General features: G+C 42.5%; 1 protein-coding gene across 2 annotated transcripts; it reads right to left on the bottom strand.

The window, feature by feature from the left end:
- Nucleotides 1-10266: 10266 nt before the first annotated feature.
- Nucleotides 10267-22101, bottom strand: NKIRAS2 (NFKB inhibitor interacting Ras like 2). 2 transcript variants are annotated; one of them, XM_073683546.1, is made up of 5 exons: nt 21960-22032; nt 20270-20395; nt 20083-20180; nt 18958-19199; nt 10267-13960 (listed from the first exon to the last, which is right to left on the bottom strand). In XM_073683546.1, exons 3-5 carry the CDS (start codon nt 20174-20176, stop codon nt 13721-13723), a joined length of 576 nt encoding a protein of 191 aa, XP_073539647.1. In that variant the 5' UTR covers nt 20177-20180; nt 20270-20395; nt 21960-22032; the 3' UTR covers nt 10267-13720. The 2 variants fall into 2 exon arrangements, with proteins under 2 accessions (XP_073539647.1, XP_073539646.1); XM_073683545.1 differs by lacking the exon at nt 20270-20395 and having other exon boundaries at nt 21960-22101.
- Between the last annotated feature and the right edge of the window lie 514 nt (nt 22102-22615).

Below are 22615 nucleotides of genomic sequence, written 5' to 3'. Positions count from 1 at the left end.
TAGCCAATGACAGGTCGACTTGGCCTTGTGTTTTGGATTGTTGTCATGTTAGAACGTCCAAGTACGTCACATGTGCAGCTTCCGGGCTGATGAGTGCCTCCAGTATTTGCTGATAACGTGCTGAATTCATCTTTCCTTCAACTTTTACCAAGTTTCCTGTGCTTTTGTAGCTCACACATCCCCAAAACATCAGTGATCCACCTCCGTGCTTTACTGTAGGAATGGTGTTCCTTTCATCATAGGCCTTGTTGACCTCTCTCCAAATGTAACGTTTATGGCTGAGGCCAAAAAGTTAAATTTTGGTCTCATCACTCCAAATTACCTTGTTCCAGAAGTGTTGAGGTTCGTCTCTGTGCTGTTTGGCATATTGTAGGCGAGATACTATGTGGCATTTGCGCAGTAACGGCTTTCTTCTGGTGACTCAACCATGCAGCCCATTTTTCTTCAAGTGCCTCCTTATTGTGCATCTTGAAACAGCCACACCGCAGGTTTTCAGAGAGTCCTGATTTCAGCTGATGTTATCTGTGGGTTTTTCTTTGCATCCCGAACAATTTTCCTGGCAGTTGTGGCCTAAATTCTTGTTGGTCTACCTGACCGTGGTTTGGTTTTTCACAGAGCCCCTGATTTTTCATTTGTTAATCACAGTTTGAACGCTGCTGACTGGCATTATCAATTCCTTGGATATTTTTTGTATCCCTTTCCTGTGTTACACAGTTCAACTACCTTTTCCCGTACATCCGTTGACAATTCTTTTGCTTTCCCCATGATTCACAATCCAGAAACATCAGTGGCTGGATGAAAGATGCAAGAGTCTGTCTGGATCCCAGAAACTCACTCAGCTTTTATGCACACACACTGATTACAAGCAAACAGATCACAGGTGAGGATGTTACCTTTAGTAGCCATTCAAACCCATTTGTGTCAAATTCTGTGCATGTTATCAGGCCAAAATCACCAGGGTATGTGAACTTTTGATCAGGGTCATTTGGATCTTTTTGGTTGTGATTAAGATTTAAAAAGAGAAAACACAGTAGTTTGACAATAAATGGCTTCACCCAACCAATAACCATGAGTGGAGAAAAAGTTTTTTTGTTATCATTCATATTCTCTGAAACAAGGCCAAGAAAGGAAAAATTCTGCCGGGGTATGTAAACTTTTCAGCACAACTGTATATCTTATCAGAGAAATCTGCTTTTTTTCCTTCCTGGATTGATCTTTCCCTTCAAATTCATAGGTAAAATATGTACTTATTGAAGACAGATTTTCCCATAACTGAGACAGGAGATGGCAGCTGGTGCTTATAAAGTTCAATGGAGAGAGAGGGAGGGAGGAGAAGGGAGGCGCTAAAGGCAGACAGTCATTTTGCTGCAAATTCTCATGAAACAAGTTACAATTTTGCATATAACTTTATGTAACTATCATCTACGAGCTTATTAATTGGAAAGTCTGTATTCACTGAAGATGGATCTTACCTATTAAATGAGAATTTTGAGAATGAAAGATCAGTCCAGGAAGAGAAATAAGCAGATTTTTCTGATAAGATATATTACAAACGTTCTTATTTTCACCTGTACTATTCATTTATGAGGGGAAAAAAATTAAAACGACAGTTACTTTAAATGGCACATTAAAATTTTAGCAATCCAAAAGACTTAGGCTTTGTTCACACTGAGTTTTTTGAGGTGTTCAACTCTAAGAGTTTTTCAATGAGAAACTGCTTGATTTTTGGTGGTTTTGAAGAGTTTTGGAAGAGTCTCTTTTCGTGAAGCAGTCTTTGCAGCCTTTTGATTAGGTAGTGCATAGGTTGGAGAGGTTTCCTTAAACCCTTTACGACATATGACGTACAGTTACATCATATGTTGTGTCCCTGCCTTTAATTTAATCAGCCATCATGTCCCTCTAACAGCCACTGGTGGAGTGGCTGTTAACCTGTTAAATCCCACTGTCGATCTCTGACAGTGGCATTTAACACGCATCGGCAGAGGGGTGCATCATTCCCTGTGCCCATCGGCATGCCCATTGCCATGACAGCTGGGGGTCTGCTGAAGACCCCCGTGCCTGTCATTACGATACTCCTGTTAAAGCCAGTGTTTGGCTGGCATTCATTAGGAGATTGTGATTTAAGCTATACATAACGCACTGCTACTGTATGAACATAACAAGCGATCAGACGATCGCAGCTTCAAGTCCCCTAGAGGAGACTATTAAATATAGTAAGAAGTAAAAAAAATGTTTGTAAAAATATTAAAAACACAAAAGTTCAAATTGCCACACTAAATAATAATAATAAATAATAATTGTATTTATATAGTGCCAACATATTCCGCAGCACTTTACAATTAAGCGGGGACATGTACAGACAATAAAAACATCACAAAGTAACACATAGTTCAACAGTTACAGGAGGAGTGAGAGCCTTGCTCGCAAGCTTACAATCTATACCCCACTAAAAATAAAACAATAAAAAAAAATACAAATTGGTATCGCCGCTTTCAGAAAAGTCCGATCTATCACAATATAAAATAAATAAATCCAATCAGTAAATGGTGTAATGAGAAAAGAAATAGGAACGCCAGAAATACATTTTTTTGGCCGCTGCAACATTGCAATAAAATGCAATAAGAGGCTATCAACACAGCTTATCTACCCCAAAATGGAATCAGCAAAAATGTCAGTTAGGGACGCAAAAGGCTTATCTTCTCACATAGTCCCTTATTCTGAAAATTGAAAACGCTACGGGTCTCGGAAAATGGCGACAAAAACATATTTTTTTTTTATACAAATTTCCTAATTTTTTCCACCACTTAAATAATAAAAAAAAAAAATACGTGTGATATTTGCATACTCGTACTGACCTGGGAAATCATATTGCCTTGTCAGTTTTATCATATAGTGAACATGGTACATAAAAAAAACCCAAAGCAATTGTGGTATTGTACTTTTTGAGCAATTTCAACGCACTTGGAATTTTTATTCTCGCTTTCCAGTGCATCACATAATAAAATGAATGGTATCATTCAAAAGTAAAATTTGTCCCGCAAAAAACAAGCACTCATATGGCTATGTGGACGGAAAACTAAAAAAATTATGGCTCTTAGAAGAAGTGGAGGAAAAAATGAAAAAAAATGGAAATTGGCTGTGGTGTGAAGGGTTAAGGATTCATTTCAAACAAATGTCATGCATTCCCTTTTTTCCAGTGAAAACACAAAAAAAAGACAACTCGGCGCCATCAAAACACCTTCCCAGGGAAAAAAGTCCTGAAGGTAGACATGTGCACCACCAGGTCAGAGGAATATCATGGTACTCAACCCGCCAAGTGGTAACTTGGCAAAATGAAAAAAGAAAAAAATAGGTGGCACTCACCTTTCCATAAAAGTCCTTTTATTTAATCAACCATAAAAACATAGATGCGGGCAGTGTCGGACTAGGGAGCCAAGGCACCACCAGTAACCTACTCCAGGGTCCTACATTTCAGCTAAATGCAAATGTGACATTATCCTCAATCACAAATTTATATAACAATGAACTGGGTAGATTGTTAGATGAATAAGATGCTGCCTTTGTCTGTACATAGTAATTCAAGTATATAGTGCCAAGTACTGCTCATATAACAGGGTGGTGGCTCACTCTTGCACAGGGGCCCACCAGAGGATTCTCCTGTTCTCCTATGGGCCAGTCCAAGTCTTGATGTGGGAGTATGTTAGCAGCGTTGTGGACGATGGCTGTTTCGCGTAATACCACGCTTCTACAACTCCTAATGTTTTTCAAAACAAAAAAAAAATCTAAAAAAAATCCTCATATGAACAGCAAAATAAATTTCCCAATACAAATGAAGCATTTTTAAAGCAGTTTTTGTAGAGGATTCACTCTTAGAAACTCCATGTGAACATAGAATAAGATTGGCAAAATACCTGTTTCAGAGCAGGGTAAATAGTTGTCCATTTAAACATAGATTTCCTGACATACAGTACAGACCAAACGTTTGGACACACCTTCTCATTTAAAGATTTTTCTGTATTTTCATGACTATTGTACATTCACACTGAAGGCATCAAAACAATGAATTAACACATGTGGAATTATATACTTAACAAAAAAGTGTGAAACAACTGAAAATATGTCTTATATTCTAGGTTCTTCAAAGTAGCCACTTTTTGCTTTGATGACTGCTTTGCACACTCTTGGCATTCTCTTGATGAGCTTCAAGAGGTAGTCACCGGAAATGGTCTTCCAACAATCTTGAAGGAGTTCCCAGAGATGCTTAGCACTTGTTGGCCCTTTTGCCTTCACTCTGCGGTCCAGCTCACCCCAAACCATCTCGATTGGGTTCAGGTCTGGTGACTGTGAAGGCTAGGTCATCTGGCGTAGCACCCCATCACTCTCCTTCTTGGTCAAATAGCCCTTACACAACCTGGAGGTGTGTTTGGGGTCATTGTCCTGTTGAAAAATAAATGATGGTCCAACTAAACGCAAACCAGATGGAATAGCATGCCGTTGCAAGATGCTGTGGTAGCTATGCTGGTTCAGCCTGCCTTCAATTTTGAATAAATCCCCAACAATGTCACCAGCAAAGCACCCCCACACCATCACACCTCCTCTTCCATGCTTCACGGTGGGAACCAGGCATGTAGAGTCCATCCGTTCACCTTTTCTGCGTCGCACAACGACACGGTGGTTGGAACCAAAGATCTCAAATTTGGACTCATCAGACCAAAGCATAGATTTCCACTGGTCTGATGTCCATTCCTTGTGTTCTTTAGCCCAAACAAGTCTCTTCTGCTTGTTGACTGTCCTGAGCAGTGGTTTCCTAGCAGCTATTTTACCATGAAGGCCTGTTGCACAAAGTCTTCTCTTAACAGTTGTTGTAGAGATGTGTCTGCTGCTAGAACTCTGTGTGGCATTGACCTGGTCTCTAATCTGAGCTGCTGTTAACCTGCGATTTCTGAGGCTGGTGACTCGGATAAACTTATCCTCAGAAGCAGAGGTGACTCTTGGTCTTCCTTTCCTGGGGAGGTCCTCATGTGAGCCAGTTTCTCTGTAGCGCTTGATGGTTTTTGAAACTGCACTTGGGGACACATTCAAAGTTTGCCCAATTTTTAGCACTGACTGACCTTCATTTCTTAAAGTAATGATGGCCACTCGTTTTTCTTTACTTAGCTGCTCATTTCTTGCCATAATTCAAATTCTAACAGTCTATTCAGTAGGACTATCAGCTGTGTATCCACCAGACTTCTGCACAACACAACTGACGGTCCCAACCCCATTTATAAGGCAAGAAATCCCACTTATTAAACCTGACAGGGCACAAGTGTGAAGTGAAAACCATTTCCGGTGACTACCACTTGAAGCTCATCAAGAGAATGCCAAGAGTGTGCAAAGCAGTCATCAAAGCAAAAGGTGGCTACTTTGAAGAACCTAGAATATAAGACATATTTTCAGTTCTTTCACACTTTTTTGTTAAGTATATAATTCCAAATGTGTTAATTCATAGTTTTGATGCCTTCAGTGTGAATGTACAATTTTCAAAGTCATGAAAATACAGAAAAATCTTTAAATGAGGTGTGTCCAAACTTTTGGTCTGTACTGTACGACATACAAATATAAATATCCAATTTCTATTCAAATGTCATTTTATTAGCTTTATTACGAAATGGGATAAGGCAAGTCGTTGGTCCAAGTGGAGCACTTTATAGCATGACGTCATCCAGGAGATTGTCCAGTCTTGTTTATTCATAGCGTGGTGTCTCAGAGATTGAATATATGTAAACATATTCTGACATGTTGAAAAGTTCTATATTGTAGTTGACTGGTTGAGTTTTTTTGCTTGAAATGGCTCATCAGTGAAATCACTAGGTTCACTGATACCAAATAGGGTTTGTGTATATGCAATCAACTTTGAAAGTCAAGATGTGGACTAAAACGTGAAAGTAGACCTTCCCTTGTGCTTATGTCCCACCTCCGAGCCTTTCCATGAGCCAAGTGGTCGTCCCTACACTTTGCTGGGCATTTTATGGTTTTGTGTAGTTTTGTCTGTGATCTAGATTGTTCTACATAAGCACAATGAGTCCCTGAACTGTATCGCCTACTATCAGTCGGGTAAATAATGCTTCCAAGATGTGTAAGTCATGTTCATCCACAATGTAAAGCTTCAGTGAGTCCAGTATTGGATTCCCAGTTCTTTGGGCTTTGCTCAGCACCAGGACAGTGGGAGCCATGATATCATCATGTCTTGCTTCAGGTGGCTCTCCATAGCAGTTGTTCCCAATGGAAAGGTTACCTAGCTCTGCTGTCTACATTATACAGCAATGCTGTATGAGTGACCCAATTTTCCTCCTCTTCCTTCCAGACTTAGGCGACTGTTTATTGAATATTTTTGGATGTACCCAGACAAATGAAGATATAAATAAAATAAATATTTGATAAGAAATCTGTGGTAGAGCATTATTTCCTAGAAGATACAATCTGTCAACATGATGCTTGAGATGTTCCTTCACAGCTGGTCAATCAGCCGGCTTTCATCATTGGGAAGTGTGCCTCTTACATTTTATTGCTACTTTATCGGAATGACTCAGTTTGGCCTTAAGGAAGAATGAGCATCCACAAGGAACAGCTGTCCCTTTCATCTGTGTCCTGCAGTGGGAATGACAGAATTAATGATAATGATGGCCTTTGCCTACGTTACCAAGTCACCCTATAGTGTAGGCAACGACTTACCGCTGAATCACAGTGGGATGTTGTATTTAGCAGCTGCAATGGCTACGCTTACATAGCATAGAATTATTTTGTACAAGCAAATCTGCAACTCAAACTGCTTGATATACACAATATAATACTTTGGTCCAGATGGAGATTCGCCATGGCTTCTTTTTATCTTTCAGTTTCATTAATTTTGACTACTACAGTTCTGGACCGCCTGAACTTCAGAAGAGGTTTAAATGTGATAATTAGGAATTCATTGGCCATTTATAGAACTTTGAGACTAGACAGATGATAGTCCTATTGATGTTGATATGTTAATGAAATATAGAACAAGTCTGTGTTATGTTTCACTGTATGCAACTAAAATAATCATGACAGTGTTGTAACATTGCAAATTACAAGGACCATTAGAGTGAAACTCTGAGCATAACTCAGAATTTGTTTTTTCCTTAAAGGGAATCTGTAAGCAGGTGTGACGCACAGTGTAGGTAAGGCAAAGTGCAACATGAAGGGATAAGGGGAAGGGAGCCCAGACACTAGGGAAAGGAAAAATGGAGACCCCTAGGCTGATATAATATCACCCTGTCTCCCCTACTGTCCCTATATTGGTTCCTCACCAATCGCCAAACAGGAAACCTAAGCCCTGTATCTCCCTAGAGCTTGGCCCTGGATAGGGAATGGGGTGGGGATGAGCATTGGTCAGTCCCCACTATAAATTAAAGACAAGGGAGAAAAACACAGGGGGAAGAAACTTAGCTTGAGCCGACTTTAGAGAGATTACACCAAGCACCAGAGAGGAAGTAAGCCGATTGCAATAGCTCCAAGCCTTCACAAGGGAACATGTGAATATCGCCAGCACCTCCCTGCAGCAAACTGAAAGTATTTAAACAACCAGGCCAGGGTGTCAATCAGAGCAGGAGGGAGGTAGCCGCTGGGTCCTAAAGTAAGACAGATTTAAGAAGGCGTCTGTAATGCCAAACAAAAGTGACCTTCTGCAACTAGCTACAGAACGACTGTCTAACATCTGACACACCCGTGACAGCAGGTTTTTGCTACCTCATCTGAGAGCAGCATGATGTAGGCAAAGAGAAGCTGAATCCAACGTTGTATCACTTAGTTTACTGAGTGCAGTTGTTCTGACACAGAGGTTTTAAATGTATCAATGCAGCAGAGCTGAGAAAGCCAACCCTGCCCACACCAGGCTCTGTACATAAATTACCAACAAAGAAAAAAAATATATATGGTACACTGAAGTCTCATAAAACATAGCTTTTATTGAAATAATGAATTTAAAAATACTAAAAGGTAAAAAAGCAGAGTAACACGATGGAGAAACACATTTCACCACAGTCTTTCCTACTATATCATGTAAGTACTTCACTATTTTTTATTCTTGGAACATTTATCTCCCCACCAGGGTAGAACACATAGTCATTGGTAAATACAGTGATGTGAAAAAGTGTTTGCTTCTTCCTGATTTCTAATTCTTTTGCATGTTTGTCACACTTAAATGTTTCAGATCACAAAACAAATTTAAATATTAGACAAAAATAACACAAGTAAACACAAAATGCAGCTTTTATTTACTCACTTATATAGCACCATTAATTCCACAGCACTTCACAGACAATGTCGGCACTATCCCCATTGGGGCTCACAATCTAAATTCCCTATCAGTATGTCTTTGGAGTGTGGGAGGAAACAGGAAGAAACCCACACAAACACGGGGAGAACATACAAACTCCTTGTAGATGATGTCCTTGGTGGGATTTGAACCCAGGACCCCAGCGCTGCAAAGCAACAATGCTAACCACTGAGCCACCATGCTGCCCAGTTTTTAAATGAAGGTCTTTATTGTTAAGGGAAAAATAACAGGGCTCTGTGTGAAAAAGTGATTGCCACCGAAACCTAATAACTGGTTGGGACACTCTTAGCCGCAACAACAATCAAGCGTTTGCGATAACTGGCAATGAGTCTTTTACAATGCTCTGGATTAATTTTGGCCCACTTTTCTTTGCAAAATTGTTGTAATTCAGCCACATTGAAGGGTTTCCGAGCATGAACCATCTTTTAAAGGTCATGCCGCAGCATCTCAATCGGATTAAGGTCAGGACTTTGACTAGACTACTCCAAAGTCTTAATGCTAGTGTGTTTTGGATTATTGTTTTACTGCATAACCCAAGTGCGCTTCAGCTTGAGGTCACGAACAGATGGCCGGACATTCCCCTTCAGGATTTTTTGGTAGACAGCAGAATTCATGGTTCCATTTACCACAGCAAGTCTTCCAGGTCCTGAAGCAGCAAAACAGCCACAGACCATCACCATATTTTACTGTTGGTATGATGTTCCTTTTCTGAAATACTGTGTTACTTCTACGCCAGATGTAATGGGACATACACCCCGTAAGTCCAAGGTCAGGAAGTAATTTCATTCCATGACGTACGGGTTACATCAATGGTCCTGAAGGGGTTAATTTCATCCAGAAAGGGAGTATGTTCTTTAATCACCAAAGCAGTGCAAGATTTACATTTAGAATAATATGCTGGCAGGTTTTTTTTTTACAGCATACACAACAGCGCCTGCATATGATGACACGCACATGCACCTAGTGTAATGATAGCACCAGACCCAATGCCGTGAGATTTAGGATTATTGCCGCAGGAAGCACGCATTATGCATCTCAACCATGGGGCCCATCTCCCATCTGGAGCTTCAGCATCAAAGTGCTGATGCAGATGCTGAATTACCACTTCTCATTAGTCTCAACTGGGTGAGTGGGATGTTTGCTCAGGGAAACTGCACATGTAGGGCCACTACGGTGGCCTAATGACAGGAGTGAGACAACAGCCCAAAAGTAACCCTGACCAATCCAATCATGTAAAATAAGGTAAGAAAAAAAAAAAGAAAAAAAAAGGAATAGTCTTCCCCGGGAGACCCCCAAAGGAATCTCCCATCTGTCTGCTTACTGATTGAAGAAAAAAAAACCCTCTAAAAACGCAGATGGTATTGCGGGCGGCTTTAAACCTCTGTTTTTTTTTCCTGGCCAAGGGAAGGTAATCTTAGGCGTGCAGTCATGAAAATAGGAAAGAAAAAAAAACGCAATTTTTATTTTTTCTTTCTTCACACTGTTTACTGTATGGGTTTATTAATGTTATATTTTCACAGATCAGACTTTTGCGGGTGTGGCAATACCAGATAGAATTTTTTTTCTTATTCAATATTTTTATAAACTCTTTAAATACATTTCACTTATGTTTTTCGTCCCCCCTAGAAGAATTGAATTTGTACTATATACTGCAATACTTCAATATTGTAACATATAGCAAAAATATTGATATCCTCGCGCAGGCAGGAAATAAGAAACCATTTAAATTCAGCTGTGAATGATTGACAGCGGCATCAAAGTGGTTAAATAGCAGCAATCGGAGCTAGCTCCAGTCGCTACAATGCAAGTTGTATAATACAGCTGGCACCCTCACGGTGTGGACTGGGCTCAATTCCTCAGTAAATGTACGCCATACACAGAGTTCATGGTTGGGTTAAAATAAAACAGAACGATAAAGTCAGTACGTGGAATGGATTTTATCAATGTAACTAATATAACAAATGTTACAAAATAAACATCAGTAAAATGTATACACAAAAAAAAGTTAAAATGGACAAATGGGCAGAGCTGTGTCTAGTGTATCTCTCCATATTATCACGGACAAACCGATTATCGGTAGTGAGTGCTCACAACTGACTACATCAGCCAATTGATGGTCTTCATAACAAACCCAACTCGCCAGATTAAAGTGAACCTGCTTTTGAAGGTTACTTTGCATAAAACAGTAGTACATATGAATACATCAATCTTTGTAAATATATTTTTCTTACCTTGCAGCAGCCTGCAGTCCCCCTGTAATAATTTAGAAACCTGCTCAATGGCCCAAAAATCTATTTAGTGTAAATAAAAGGACAAGATGGTGAGAGAGGAGGGAGATGTAGCTGCAGTATCTCACAATGGAGCATTTTTATTAAGCAAAATGCGCCTGAATTTCGGCATCACCTGTCTTTCATGACTTGAACCATATTTCTGATGTGTTTTAGACACTTATGACTTGTCTGACTAGAGGACATGGCCTCGCTGATAAAAGATTGGCTTACCAGCAAAAACGATGTGGCTTATGGTGCGACACAATGCAACAAAAAATTAGCCAAAATTATGTTTTACATTTCTGGCACAAATTAAGCCAGATAATAATGTGATGTAGACAGATTTATCAAAAAGCATGAACCACTTTGATAAATATGGCACAATTTAAGCTTGTCAAGGCTACATTTGCACTGTTTAAGGGTATGTGCACATGTTCAGTATTTGCAGCAGAAAAATCAGCTGTAAGTGGGCTAACTGCCCACGATGCAGAAATGCTTCAGATTTTTTCCGCTTCTCCCTGGCAGGGAAAATGCATGCGGATTTTACATGCGTTTTTCCTGCCAGGTAGAAGCGTTTGTCAAGCGTTTTTGCATGCATTTCCGCATGTGGGTTGACAAGCGATTTTAACATCACTTGGAAAGTGCTTGACAACTTGGTCACACTATATAAATCCATGCAACCGGCATCGATTTAGATGGTGTGACCAAGTTAAAAAAAAAAAAAGAATAAAAATGGTAAAAAAATAAACATTATACTTACCTTTCGATGGCCCCCGGTCTATTTTCCGGTGCGTCCGGTCTCTTGTACGGCTCGCGGTGGTCTAGAAGGACCTGCAGTGACGTCATTTAGTCATGTGACAGGTCACGCGACCGCCGACGTACAAGAGACCATCGCGAGCCGTACAAGAGACCGGACGCATCGCTAAGGAGACCGGGGGCCATCGGAAGGTAAGTATAATCTTTATTTTAAATTCTTTTTTTAACAGGTTCTATGGTACCCGAGTCTGGAGGAGACAGGCCAGCAATTTGAAAAACCTGGATAATATACTTTTAAAAATCTACTTTGTTTTGTCCTTTCTTTAGAATTTATAAAAAGATACATGGAATAGATGTAATCTATATACTGGAATGTGGACAAGTAATAAATGTATCTCTGGGCTGCGATGTGCCCAAGCAAATACATTAGGGAATTACATTATATCAAAAAAATTCAACAAGAACATACATTGCTGTATTGTCTCGCCATCCACAACCTATTGAGGTTTGTGGTCTGTTCATGAACAAAGACTACAGATGTCTCATAACCCTCCATAGCCTTTAGAGAAACCCAATGTGCTGCTGCAGCTGAGGATCCCCCCCAGTAACATTTTAAGGTGGTCAATATTCTACACGTCCTCTACGTTACATTTGAGATACCTAAACTCTCTCAGCAGCCGCATAGACCCTACAATTAACACTTTCTTTATGCAAGTTCATCTTTTCCAAAAATGACAAGCAGTTAAAAGGAGTGAGCGGATCATTCTTCAAATTTTCCCCTTGAAAGACGCTTTATTGGAAAACGCCGGAGTTTTTTTTTTTTTATGAACGTTTTGTAAATGTTTTCACTTTAAAAAAAAAGAAAAAAAAAAAGCTAGTGTTTTATTAAAGAAATTGTCCACTACTTTTACACTGGTGCCGCGTGCGTGACCCCAGTCTGATCATACATTGATGCCCTACCCTATGGATAGGGCATTAATGTAAAAGAAGTGGACAACTCCTTTAATTGCCTAAAGGATGTCGAAAAACATCTGAAAACAATCCAAATAACACATTAGAAAAAGCTAAAAAAAAAAAAAAAAAAAAAAAAAACACCATTCCAAGAACGGTTTGAAAAAACCATCAGGGATAAGGTTTACAAAATATAAAAAAAGAAATGTTTCAGGATTAAAAAAAAAATATATATATTAAACAAAAATAAACACTGGCGTTTCCTAAAACAGTTTGTGCTTGAAAACCTCGTTTTCACCTACCTGAAAGAAAATGACGTGTGAATGTGCGCTGACTGTCTCACTGCATTAGAGGAGCTCGGCTTAGTTGTTAGGGAGAGGACTGCAATAGTCTCAACTGTTTTCCATGACAGCAGAATTGTGAATACGGCTCTGTAATAGGATACAGGCTGATTACAGGGATTATATCAGCAGATTTTGCTACGTAATCTGACAGCAGCATGAGGAAGTCAGATTCTAGTGATGTGTCACTTAGTTTACTGGGTGCCGCAGTTGGGATACAATCAGTTTTCTCTGCAGCAGATCTAGCAGAGCTCAGTTGTTGAGCTGTCTATAACCCCACCCACACCCCTGATTAACAGCTGCTAATTAGTGCTGGGGGCGTGGTTGGACTAGGAGGCACAAGGCCATTTGTCCTGTAGTGATAAACCCCTGGTGATAAAACACTGTACTGAAATACCAAAGCACAGCCCAGTAAATGACATCAAGGTCTCTACTCCTACATTATGATGCTCTCAGATTACATATCAAAAACCTGGTGACAGATTCCATTTAAAAAGGTGTACACACCCTTTAAGCTATTTAAAACAGACTAATGAACCCCTGTAAGTCGTATCCATCGTAGTGCCATTAAAGATATAAAAGTGACTTTGCCATGTAAGCAATAGGTGAAGTAAAAGATATTGAAAAGCATTACAGAATGTAAAGAAATATAAAAACCAGCATTAAATCATGGCTGTTAGCCACTCCTGCATGTCTTCTTTAGTCGTTTTATACTGATTAGCTAAAAGCACAAGTTTTTGAGATCATTCACATTGATCTTTTAGCCACAATTCATAAATGAATGTCTCTACGCTATATCCTAAGCATGAATACAGTGAGGGTCGAAACGGTAGAGCATTTGTCAGTAAGTGATACACACAAGTCTTTAAGGATTCTTCCCAGAAATTAATAGGTAATATCAGTAGTCGTGCTATACGTGCTCTGATGAGAACCAACTGGGGCAAATCCTCGATGTTACACCCAACGATAGATAGAGGCTGGAAGTGAATGTGTGAGGGTGCTGCATGCAGTGCTGCTCGGTCTCCAGTGTAACCTTCTCTCCGAGAGGTCATCCACATCTAGTTGTCCAAAGAGCCGCTGCCCTTGTTCCTCCGGCTTAAAGGGAAGGCAGATTTGTTCTGGGGCTGTGTCATTTTACTAGCCAGGAAAACAAAAGGCTCAATCAGGGTACGCCTCTCGCCCACTGACACTTCCCATAGTTTCACCTTTTCGCCCTTGGCCCATTGCTGAGCTGCATCATGCTCCACGCCCCTCTGCTCCTGGAGATCACATTTGTTCCCCAAAACTACAATAGTGACCTAATAAGTGAAAAGAAAATACGTGAATAAGCTGTAATATGAAGAATGGGATATAGCAAGGAAAAGCAAATTGCACATTATATATCCTTTATGCTGTTCATCCTCCGGTAGACATCACTAAAAGTGACCACACTAACTGTACACAAGAAGCGCCATATGTAAAATCCAATACTAACAGATCAGTCTCAATTGGCCATTTCCTCATATGTTGTTATCTGACTGATTGCTGGCATTGACAGGCTGTATTAAAGGGGTAGCCTAAACCATTTATGATGTAGATGGGAAAATCTGTGCATAAGCATCAATCAGAGGTGGTCGGGACTACAGAAACAGCTGACTGGGCTGCACAATGCTGCTTCTGTATCGGCCATGAAAGTGAATGGGAGTTATGGAAACAATATGGAAGCTATGCTATTCTCTTTTTGTAGCCACCTCGGGCTGCTAAACAGACAGGTATTACCATCTCACCCAGTTACGTCACCTGTGGGGCAGTAGTAAAGAATCGGAACTTGCAGCAACTGTGAGGTTACTTCTGGTAGTAATTCTGAAAATAACACTGAACTAGGCAGTGCCGACATCTACTATTCCATGTGCCATACTCCGATAGTGGGAGGCACAGGCTCAACTCTGGCTTCAGTTAAAGGGAATCTGTTGGCAGGATTTCACACCCCAAAACTATTTACATGCACACATAGCTCTTTCAAAGAGTCCAGCAACCCCTTTACAAGGCCAGTCCCTTCCTCCATTACTGAGAAATCGGCATTTGAATTGATATGTAAAAGAGGCTGAAGAACTCTTTGTAGATCTGAAGCCTCTGTCACTCCAGCTCTATTCCCTCTCCAAGGCCACCACCACCTGCTTGATTGACGGCTCTTTTGCCTGAAATCACACACCACAGAGGCTGTCAGTCAAGCAAAAGGAGGCGGAGAATAGAGCTGGGGTGACAGAGGCTTCGGATCTGCAGAGAATTCTTCAGTCTCATTTGCATATCAATTCAGATGCTGATTTCTCAGTAACTGAGGAAAGAACTGGTCATGTAAAGGTATTGCTGGACTTGTCTTTGAGAGAATACATGCACATATAAATAGTTTGGGACAGATTCCTTTTAACACAACTGCAGTGAGAAGAAATGTAAAAGTGGGAAACCGGTTGTCATAATAGGTGGCACTCTCAGTGGTTAAATGGCTTGTCCTGTCTTCTGATGAAAGTCTGCACTCTGTGACTGCAGACTAATGAATCCTTACAATGCACGCATCGCACACTGTCAGTATTCACCAGTGCCAGCGACAATAGCAGGCAGTCACATGACCGCAGGTATACGATTTGCATACTTCCTGCCACATTACAACTCGACGATGCGGCCTCGCTCAATACAAGTGAATTGAGCAAGGCCGCACACATCTGATCACCACATGACATATATACAGGGTGGGCCATTTATATGGATACACCTAAATTAAATGGGAACGGTTGGTGATATCAACTTCCTGTTTGTGGCACATTAGTATATGGGAGGGGGAAAACTTTTCCAGATGGCTGGTGACCATGGTGGCCATTTTGAAGTCGCCATTTTGGATCCAACTTTTTTTTTTTCAATGGGAAGAAGGTCATGTGACACATCAAACTTATTGAGAATTTCATAAGAAAAACAATAGTGTGCTTGGTTTTAATGTAACTTTATTCTTTCATGAGTTTTTTTTACAAGTTTATGACCACTTATAAAATGTGTTCAAAGTGCTGCCCATTGTGTTGGATTGTCAATGCAACCCTCTTCTCCCACTCTTGACACCCTGATAGCAACACCGCAGAAGAAATGCTAGCACAGGCTTCCAGTATCCGTTGTTTCAGATGGTCATAAACTTGTAAAAAAAAAACACATGAAAGAATAAAGTTACGTTAAAACCAAGCACACCATTGTTATTCTTATGAAATTCTCAATAAGTTTGATGTGTGACCCTCTTCCCATTGAAAAAAATAAAGTTGGATCCAAAATGGCCACCATAGTCACCACCCATCTGGAAAAGTTTCCCCCTCCCATATGCTAATGTGCCACAAACAGGAAGTTGATATCACCAACCATTCCCATTTAATTTAGGTGTATCCATATAAATGGCCCACTCTGTACTTGCGATCACCAACACCAGAGTCCTAACAGCGTGCAGTGCGTGGGCTGTAAGGATTCATTAGTCTGCAGTCACAGAGTGACTTCACACTTTCATCACAAACCTGGACAAGCCCTTTAACCCCTTCCCGACCCGTGTCACACCGTTTGTGACATGGAAAACAGTTCCTTCCCGACCCATGTCACAGCGTCTGTGACATGGAGGGAAAGAGCCCCTGCAGCGCCTGCGAGCGGGGTCGCTCAGGTGTCACAGTTGCTACTGCAACTGGACATCCTGAAGTCGACCCCCCAGGGGGTGGATTAACCCCCCCGTGCCTGGGACCCCTCCGATTGGCTGTTTCATTTTCACTTTTAGTGAAACTGCCAATCGGTATGAATTAAATATTTCACCAATGAAAATTGGTGTAATATTTAAATCTGGGCATTGCCTGATGCTTACAGCATCAGCCATTGGCTGGGGGGAGTGTCACCTCTGTTCCCCCCCCTCCCCCCAGATCTGATTGGGGGGCTAGCATCACATGGATACTAGCCCCAATCAGATATGGAGGGATGGCTGAAACCTCCCAGCACCTTCCCAACCCTAGATCGTCTGCTGCGGACCCCCTGCTGCGGACCCCCTGCTGCGGACCCTGTGGATCGCGTCTGCCGCCGCCACCGCTGATCAGCGGTAAGTATTGCCGCCACTCCCCCCGACCCCCCCCTCCACCCCTCCCGCGACCCCCCCGCCCCCATCTCCACCCCCCCTCCACCCCGACCTCCGCTCCCTCTGCTCCCTCTCCCACGTCTTCATCCACCGGCTGCTGCTCTCCTTCTGACAGCCGGTGGACTGTGATCACAGCAGCAGCAGGGTCAGTGTAAATGCCCTGCTCCTGTGATCAAACCCACCATCCCCCAGTCCCAGTGATATCACCCCCCACCTCCCAATAATCACCCCCTCCCCCAGTGTTCACCCCCCCCTGTTCCCAGTGTTCACCCCCCCCTGTTCCCAGTGATCACACCCCCCCGAAAACCCAGTAATCAGCCCCCTGCTCCTGCCAGCTCCTGCTCCCCTTTCTGCCCCAGTAATCACCCCCCGATGCTGCCGGCCTCCTACCCCCCCTTGCTGCTGCCGGCTCCTGCCCCAGTGATCACCCCCCTTGCTGCTGCTTCTGGCTCCTCCATCTCCTCAGCCCCCTCCTACGTCTGACCGCCCCATACGTCTGACCGCAGAAGGTTACACCAAGCACACACACGTACACTCACACTATAATAAAGTTTTGATTTTTTTTTTTTTTTTTTTTTTACACACGCACAAAGCACACAAAATGTCCCGCCCGTCCCGCTCATCCCAGTCTAGGGCGTACTCAGCTGAGGAGGCTATGTCAGGTTGGTGTGTGTGTGTTGTAGTGTATGAGATTGTGTGTGTGTGTGTGTGTGTGTGTGTGTGTGTGTGTGTGTGTGTGTGTGTGTGTGTGTGTGTGTGTGTGTGTGTGTGTGTGTGTGTGTGTGTGGTGTATGCACTACAATATACCACACCGCACACCAGCCTGACATGCACTACACAATGGTGTCCGCTAACAAATTGGAACCATGTTGCGTTTGGAGAGTCCCTGTGTGCCCAAACATTGGAGCTCCCCAACAAGTGACCCCATTTTGGAAACTAGACCCCCCAAGGCACCTATCTAGATGCATAGTGAGCACTTGGAACCCCCAGGTGCTTCACAAAATGATCTGTGAAAACAAAAAAGTACTTTTTTTTTTCCACAAAAATTTTCTTTTAGCCTAAATTTTTTAATTTTCACATGGGTAACAGGATAAAATGCATCCTAAAATTTGTTGGTCAATTTCTCCTGAGTACACTGATACCTCATATGTGGTCATAAACCACTGTTTGGGCGCATGGCAGGGCTCAGAAGAGAAGGAGCGCAATTTGACTTTGGAGCTAATTTTCCATTCAAAAAGTAAAATGGCGCTCCTTCCCTTCTGAGCCCTGCCGTGTGCCCAAACAGTGGTTTATGACCACATATGAGGTATCAGTGTACTCAGGAGAAATTGACCAACAAATTTTAGGATGCATTTTATCCTGTTACCCATGTGAAAATTAAAAAATTTAGGCTAAAAGAAAATTTTTGCTAGAAAAATAAAAATGTTCATTTTTTTCTTCCATGTGGCTTTAGTTCCTGTGATGCACCTGAAGGGTTAATAATCTTCTTGAATGTAGTTTTGAGTAGCTTGAGGGGTGCAGTTTTTGGAATGGTGTCACTTTTGTGTGTTTTCTGTCATAAAGACACCTCAAAGGGACTTCAAATGTGATGTGGTCACTAAAAAAATGGTTTTGGAAATTTTGCTGGAAAAAAGATAAATTGCTGATGAACTTTGAACCCTTCAAACTTCCTACCAACATTTTTTTTTTTTTCCAAAATTGTGCTGATGTAAAGTAGACATGTGGGAAATGTTATTTATTAACTATTTTGTGTCACATCACTCTCTGGTTTAGTAGAAAAAAAATTCAAAATTTGAAAATTGCAAAATTTTCACATTTTTTCCCATATTTTTGATTTTTTCACAAATAAACGCAAATATTATCGACCTAAATTTAATACTAACATGAAGCCCAATATGTCACGAAAAAACAATCTCAGAATCGCTAGGATCCGTTGAAGTGTTCCAGAGTTTTTACTTCGTAAAGGGACACTGGTCAGAATTGACAAAAATGCCAAGGTCTTTAGGGTCAAAATAGGCTGGGTCCTGAAGGGGTTAATCCTCCACAATCAAACACCTATCTACCCTGGTGATCAGTAATAAAGGTTGATAAAAGTAAAGAACAGTCAAATAAAAACTTCAATGTAAATTTCTGCTTATAAAGAAGAATCCTCTCAGACTGAAATCACTTTACCTCCTTCTTATCCTTGGATCTATCAATCTCCTTCTTCAGTGCCTCTACCCGTTTGAAGGAGTCCTTGTTATCCACACTGTACACCAGAACGTATCCGTCAGTCCCTGAGAAGCAATGCTTGGGGAGCTCAGCTCCTTCCCTTAGGCCTCGTGTATCATAGAAGCGAACCTGCTCCCGCACGCCCCGGTCCGTCTCAATGGATCCAATGTATATATCCTCCTGTGTCTCCATCATGTCTGATCCTGTAAGACATTAAGATACATTACCTAAAACAAATGAACAATAACATATACAAAAGAGAACAGTGGAAAATAATGGCTGCCTTCCTTTCAGAAGGCTGTCCATAAGTCAGCCCCATTTACTTCAATGGAGCTGAACTGAAATATCACACACACTGGGTGCGGTGGACAGCAGGGGCGCTGTATCTGGAAGAAGGCAGCCATGTTTTTCTAACTCTGCACAAACCTTCTTGTGCTTTCTATTGTAATTATATGTTCCATCTTCCACTACGGACACTAGACCATCAATAGATCCCACTGTGTGTCCTGCCTTCATTTGCTCCAGATATGGGCCAAGGTTTTAAAAGGGCCAACACACCATTTCGTGATTCATTATAGCTCCAGCCCCCTGAGGAAGCCTGTAAAGGTGAAACTTTTGGGGAGGCTATAAATGTCTTTTAGCTGCTGAATGACTGATAGGTAGCAACAACACAGACATCTAACTATTAATATATAAACACGGACTGCAGCCATGATATATACAGTAGGTTTGGATGAATAGAAAGAATTGTTGCTCTGGAAATAGACTCCATTTAGAGATTGGAAATAATATTATACAGGTTCATTTCAGCAATAATTTTAAATGTAACATTTCTTGACCATTTTTTAATTGTAGATTAATAAAAATAATGTTTAAACATCCCTTATTTTGGGATCTATTTACCCCCTGTGTAATTTGGTGTTATGAATTTTTCATCATTAAAGGGGTGTATGCACGTTTTAGTTACTTTATACCAGAGTATCACAAGGAGAACATAAAGCTCCACTCCCATACACAGGACTATGCCCGCATCAATGCCATCTCTTATACCAACCACATAAGTAGCTATGTCAAACTTAAACTTACCAACCACGTGATTTCCATAGAGCAGCTGCTCCAAGATGGAGGTTTTACCCACGGAGTGTTGTCCACACAATACGACCTTGCAGCTTTTCCCCATTTTTCTAATATATGACAAAGTAGAAAACAAAGGTTCACGGCACAGTACTAGAAAGCTAAGCCTTCTTCACATGGCCGGATTATGCCCCCTGACCTGCTAGAGTGCTCCAGGGCCTTCCTTTGCTTCTGGATTCACCATGTGCACTGTCTAGGCCACAGTCACTGACACAGGAAGAGGTGCAAGTAATGGGCAGATGCAGGAGAACATCAGGTTGGGAATCTTATAGAACATACAGTAGCAGGTTGATAATTGGTGTAGATAAAGGTTTACAGAAGTAAAGACCATTTTCACATGAGCATAACATGGGAATATCTAAAGGGGTTGGCCACCACTTTTTTAATAATGACTTAGCCTTAGTATAGGCCATCAATATTTGATTGGTGGAGGTACAACACCTGGCGCCCTCACCAATCAATTGTTACCGGCTGGAAGTTTTTGAATGTTCCTGCAACACAACATTCAGAGGTCCTCCCCCTTTTCCTACACTTAAAGGGGTTGTCCTCTCAGAAAATATTGGTCCCTCTCTGCAGTGTGTTATTAAAAAAAAAAAAAAAAAAAAAAAACACAAACAAACTGCACTTTATTCACCACCCCCGAGTCCAGCGCTGGCTACAGCGCCAATGTCACATTGAGAGCGAATCAGTGAGCTCAACGGCTCTGAAGGAGGAGTTCCGTCTACACAGGAAGAGTCGCTGAGCTCACTGATTGGCTGCCACCCTGTCAACATGAGATCAGCGCTGCCGCCAACATTAGATGCGAGGAACAGAGGTGGAGACTCAGCAGTGGACCCAGGGATGATGAGTAAAGTGCGTTTTTTTTGTTTTGTTTTAACAACAAATTGCTGCCAAGGACCACGATTTCCTGAAACCTGACAAACCCTTTTAAATATCCAATCATAATAACACATTTCATTTGAAAAAAAAAAAAGTACTTATTCATTGTGATTGCATGGTTTCCTTGCAAGTTATTAGATTGGTTGCCATTGGTAACACATCCACACCGCTACATCATACATGAGATCAAGTAGGATTCCCAACGTCTTCACCAGCAGCAGTCCTACATAGTGATCAAGGGTCCTGGATGCCGCAGCACAGTCCTGGAGTGCAGCCTGAGCTGGCTGATGCCCTCTCTACCCCAGGAAAAGGATGGTACCTGTGTGCGGCCAGTTACAGCAGCTTCCTGCTCTGGGGCAAAGCAGGATGGTGGGTGATGTGGCGCTGCGCCCATGGGGGGCCAGCAGTGGCGCAGCTCCCATGGGGACCAGCAGTGGCGCAGCCCCCATGGGGACCAGCAGTGGCGCAGCCCCCATGGGGACCAGCAGTGGCGCAGCCCCCATGGGGACCAGCAGTGGCGCAGCCCCCATGGGGACCAGCAGTGGCGCAGCCCCCATGGGGACCAGCAGTGGCGCAGCCCCCATGGGGACCAGCAGTGGCAGAGCTTAGCATTAAGCATGAGGCACTACTGGAGCACAGCGGGCATCACGCCTATGTGGACCAGCGGAGGCAGAACTTAGTATAGCGCCAAATTAGGCACTTCGGGGGCTTTGTGGATGTCACAATTATAGGGGTCACCTTGATACATAGTTAGGGTATTAATGTCCCAATATACATAATATCTTCCTGTATGACCACAACACACTACCCCCCTCCCTCATATAACAGGGAGGACAACCGCAGCCTGATAGCTGCCCTCCATGTCCTGCACATGATGATACAGGTCACCGCACGGTGGCTCGGTGCCGGGAATACCGGAGGATGTCGCCATCACCGCAGGCGTCACGTACCTTGCGCTCGGTGACAATCAGGAGGAAGCACCGGACATTTCCTGCTTCCTGCCAAACAGAGGAAACAGGAGAGCGGAGACAGCGCCACCTAGTGACGCATCGGAGGAAGAGCATCAGGTGATAACCGCGCTCCCGGCTGATTGATTCCTCAGTGGAGTTTTCACACAGCCTCATAATAACACAATGGCGGCAGAGACAAGATTAGAGGCTCCAGGATGTTCGTGTTGAGGCCGTGGTCTCATTCATTACTGGCCGCCACCTCTAGTCCCAGAGAACCGTGTGACTTGCAGCAGTGCCATCTGACTGGCTCCTATGAGGACAGTTATGGCATTTTTATGGCTGGCAGTGCTATGGGAGCCCTGTGGCCAGCTGGGCCATTTTTCTCTGTGGGTCAGACTGTAGGTGTAGCCCTACAACCCCGCACTCCTCAGCGCTGAGGACCGAGCCCCATGGGAGACTAGTCTTACAGGAGGGTCCCCAGCGGCTTACGCCTTCCGCTGCCAGTGACTGATAGGGCTCTCCCTGTGTGCTCTTGTAGGGACAGCCCTGTCACTCCAGAACAACAGGCGGGGATAAGCTGCCGGGGACCCTCCTGCCTGACTAGTCTCCCAAGGGGCTCGGTCCTCAGTGCCTAATAAACTACATCTTTTTCTATG

Source organism: Phyllobates terribilis, unplaced genomic scaffold (genome assembly GCF_046119375.1).
Source record: "Phyllobates terribilis strain yellow unplaced genomic scaffold, ASM4611937v1 Scaffold_5__5_contigs__length_657084704, whole genome shotgun sequence".
Lineage (NCBI taxonomy): Eukaryota > Metazoa > Chordata > Amphibia > Anura > Dendrobatidae > Phyllobates > Phyllobates terribilis.
This window is presented reverse-complemented; position numbering and strand designations above follow the sequence as displayed.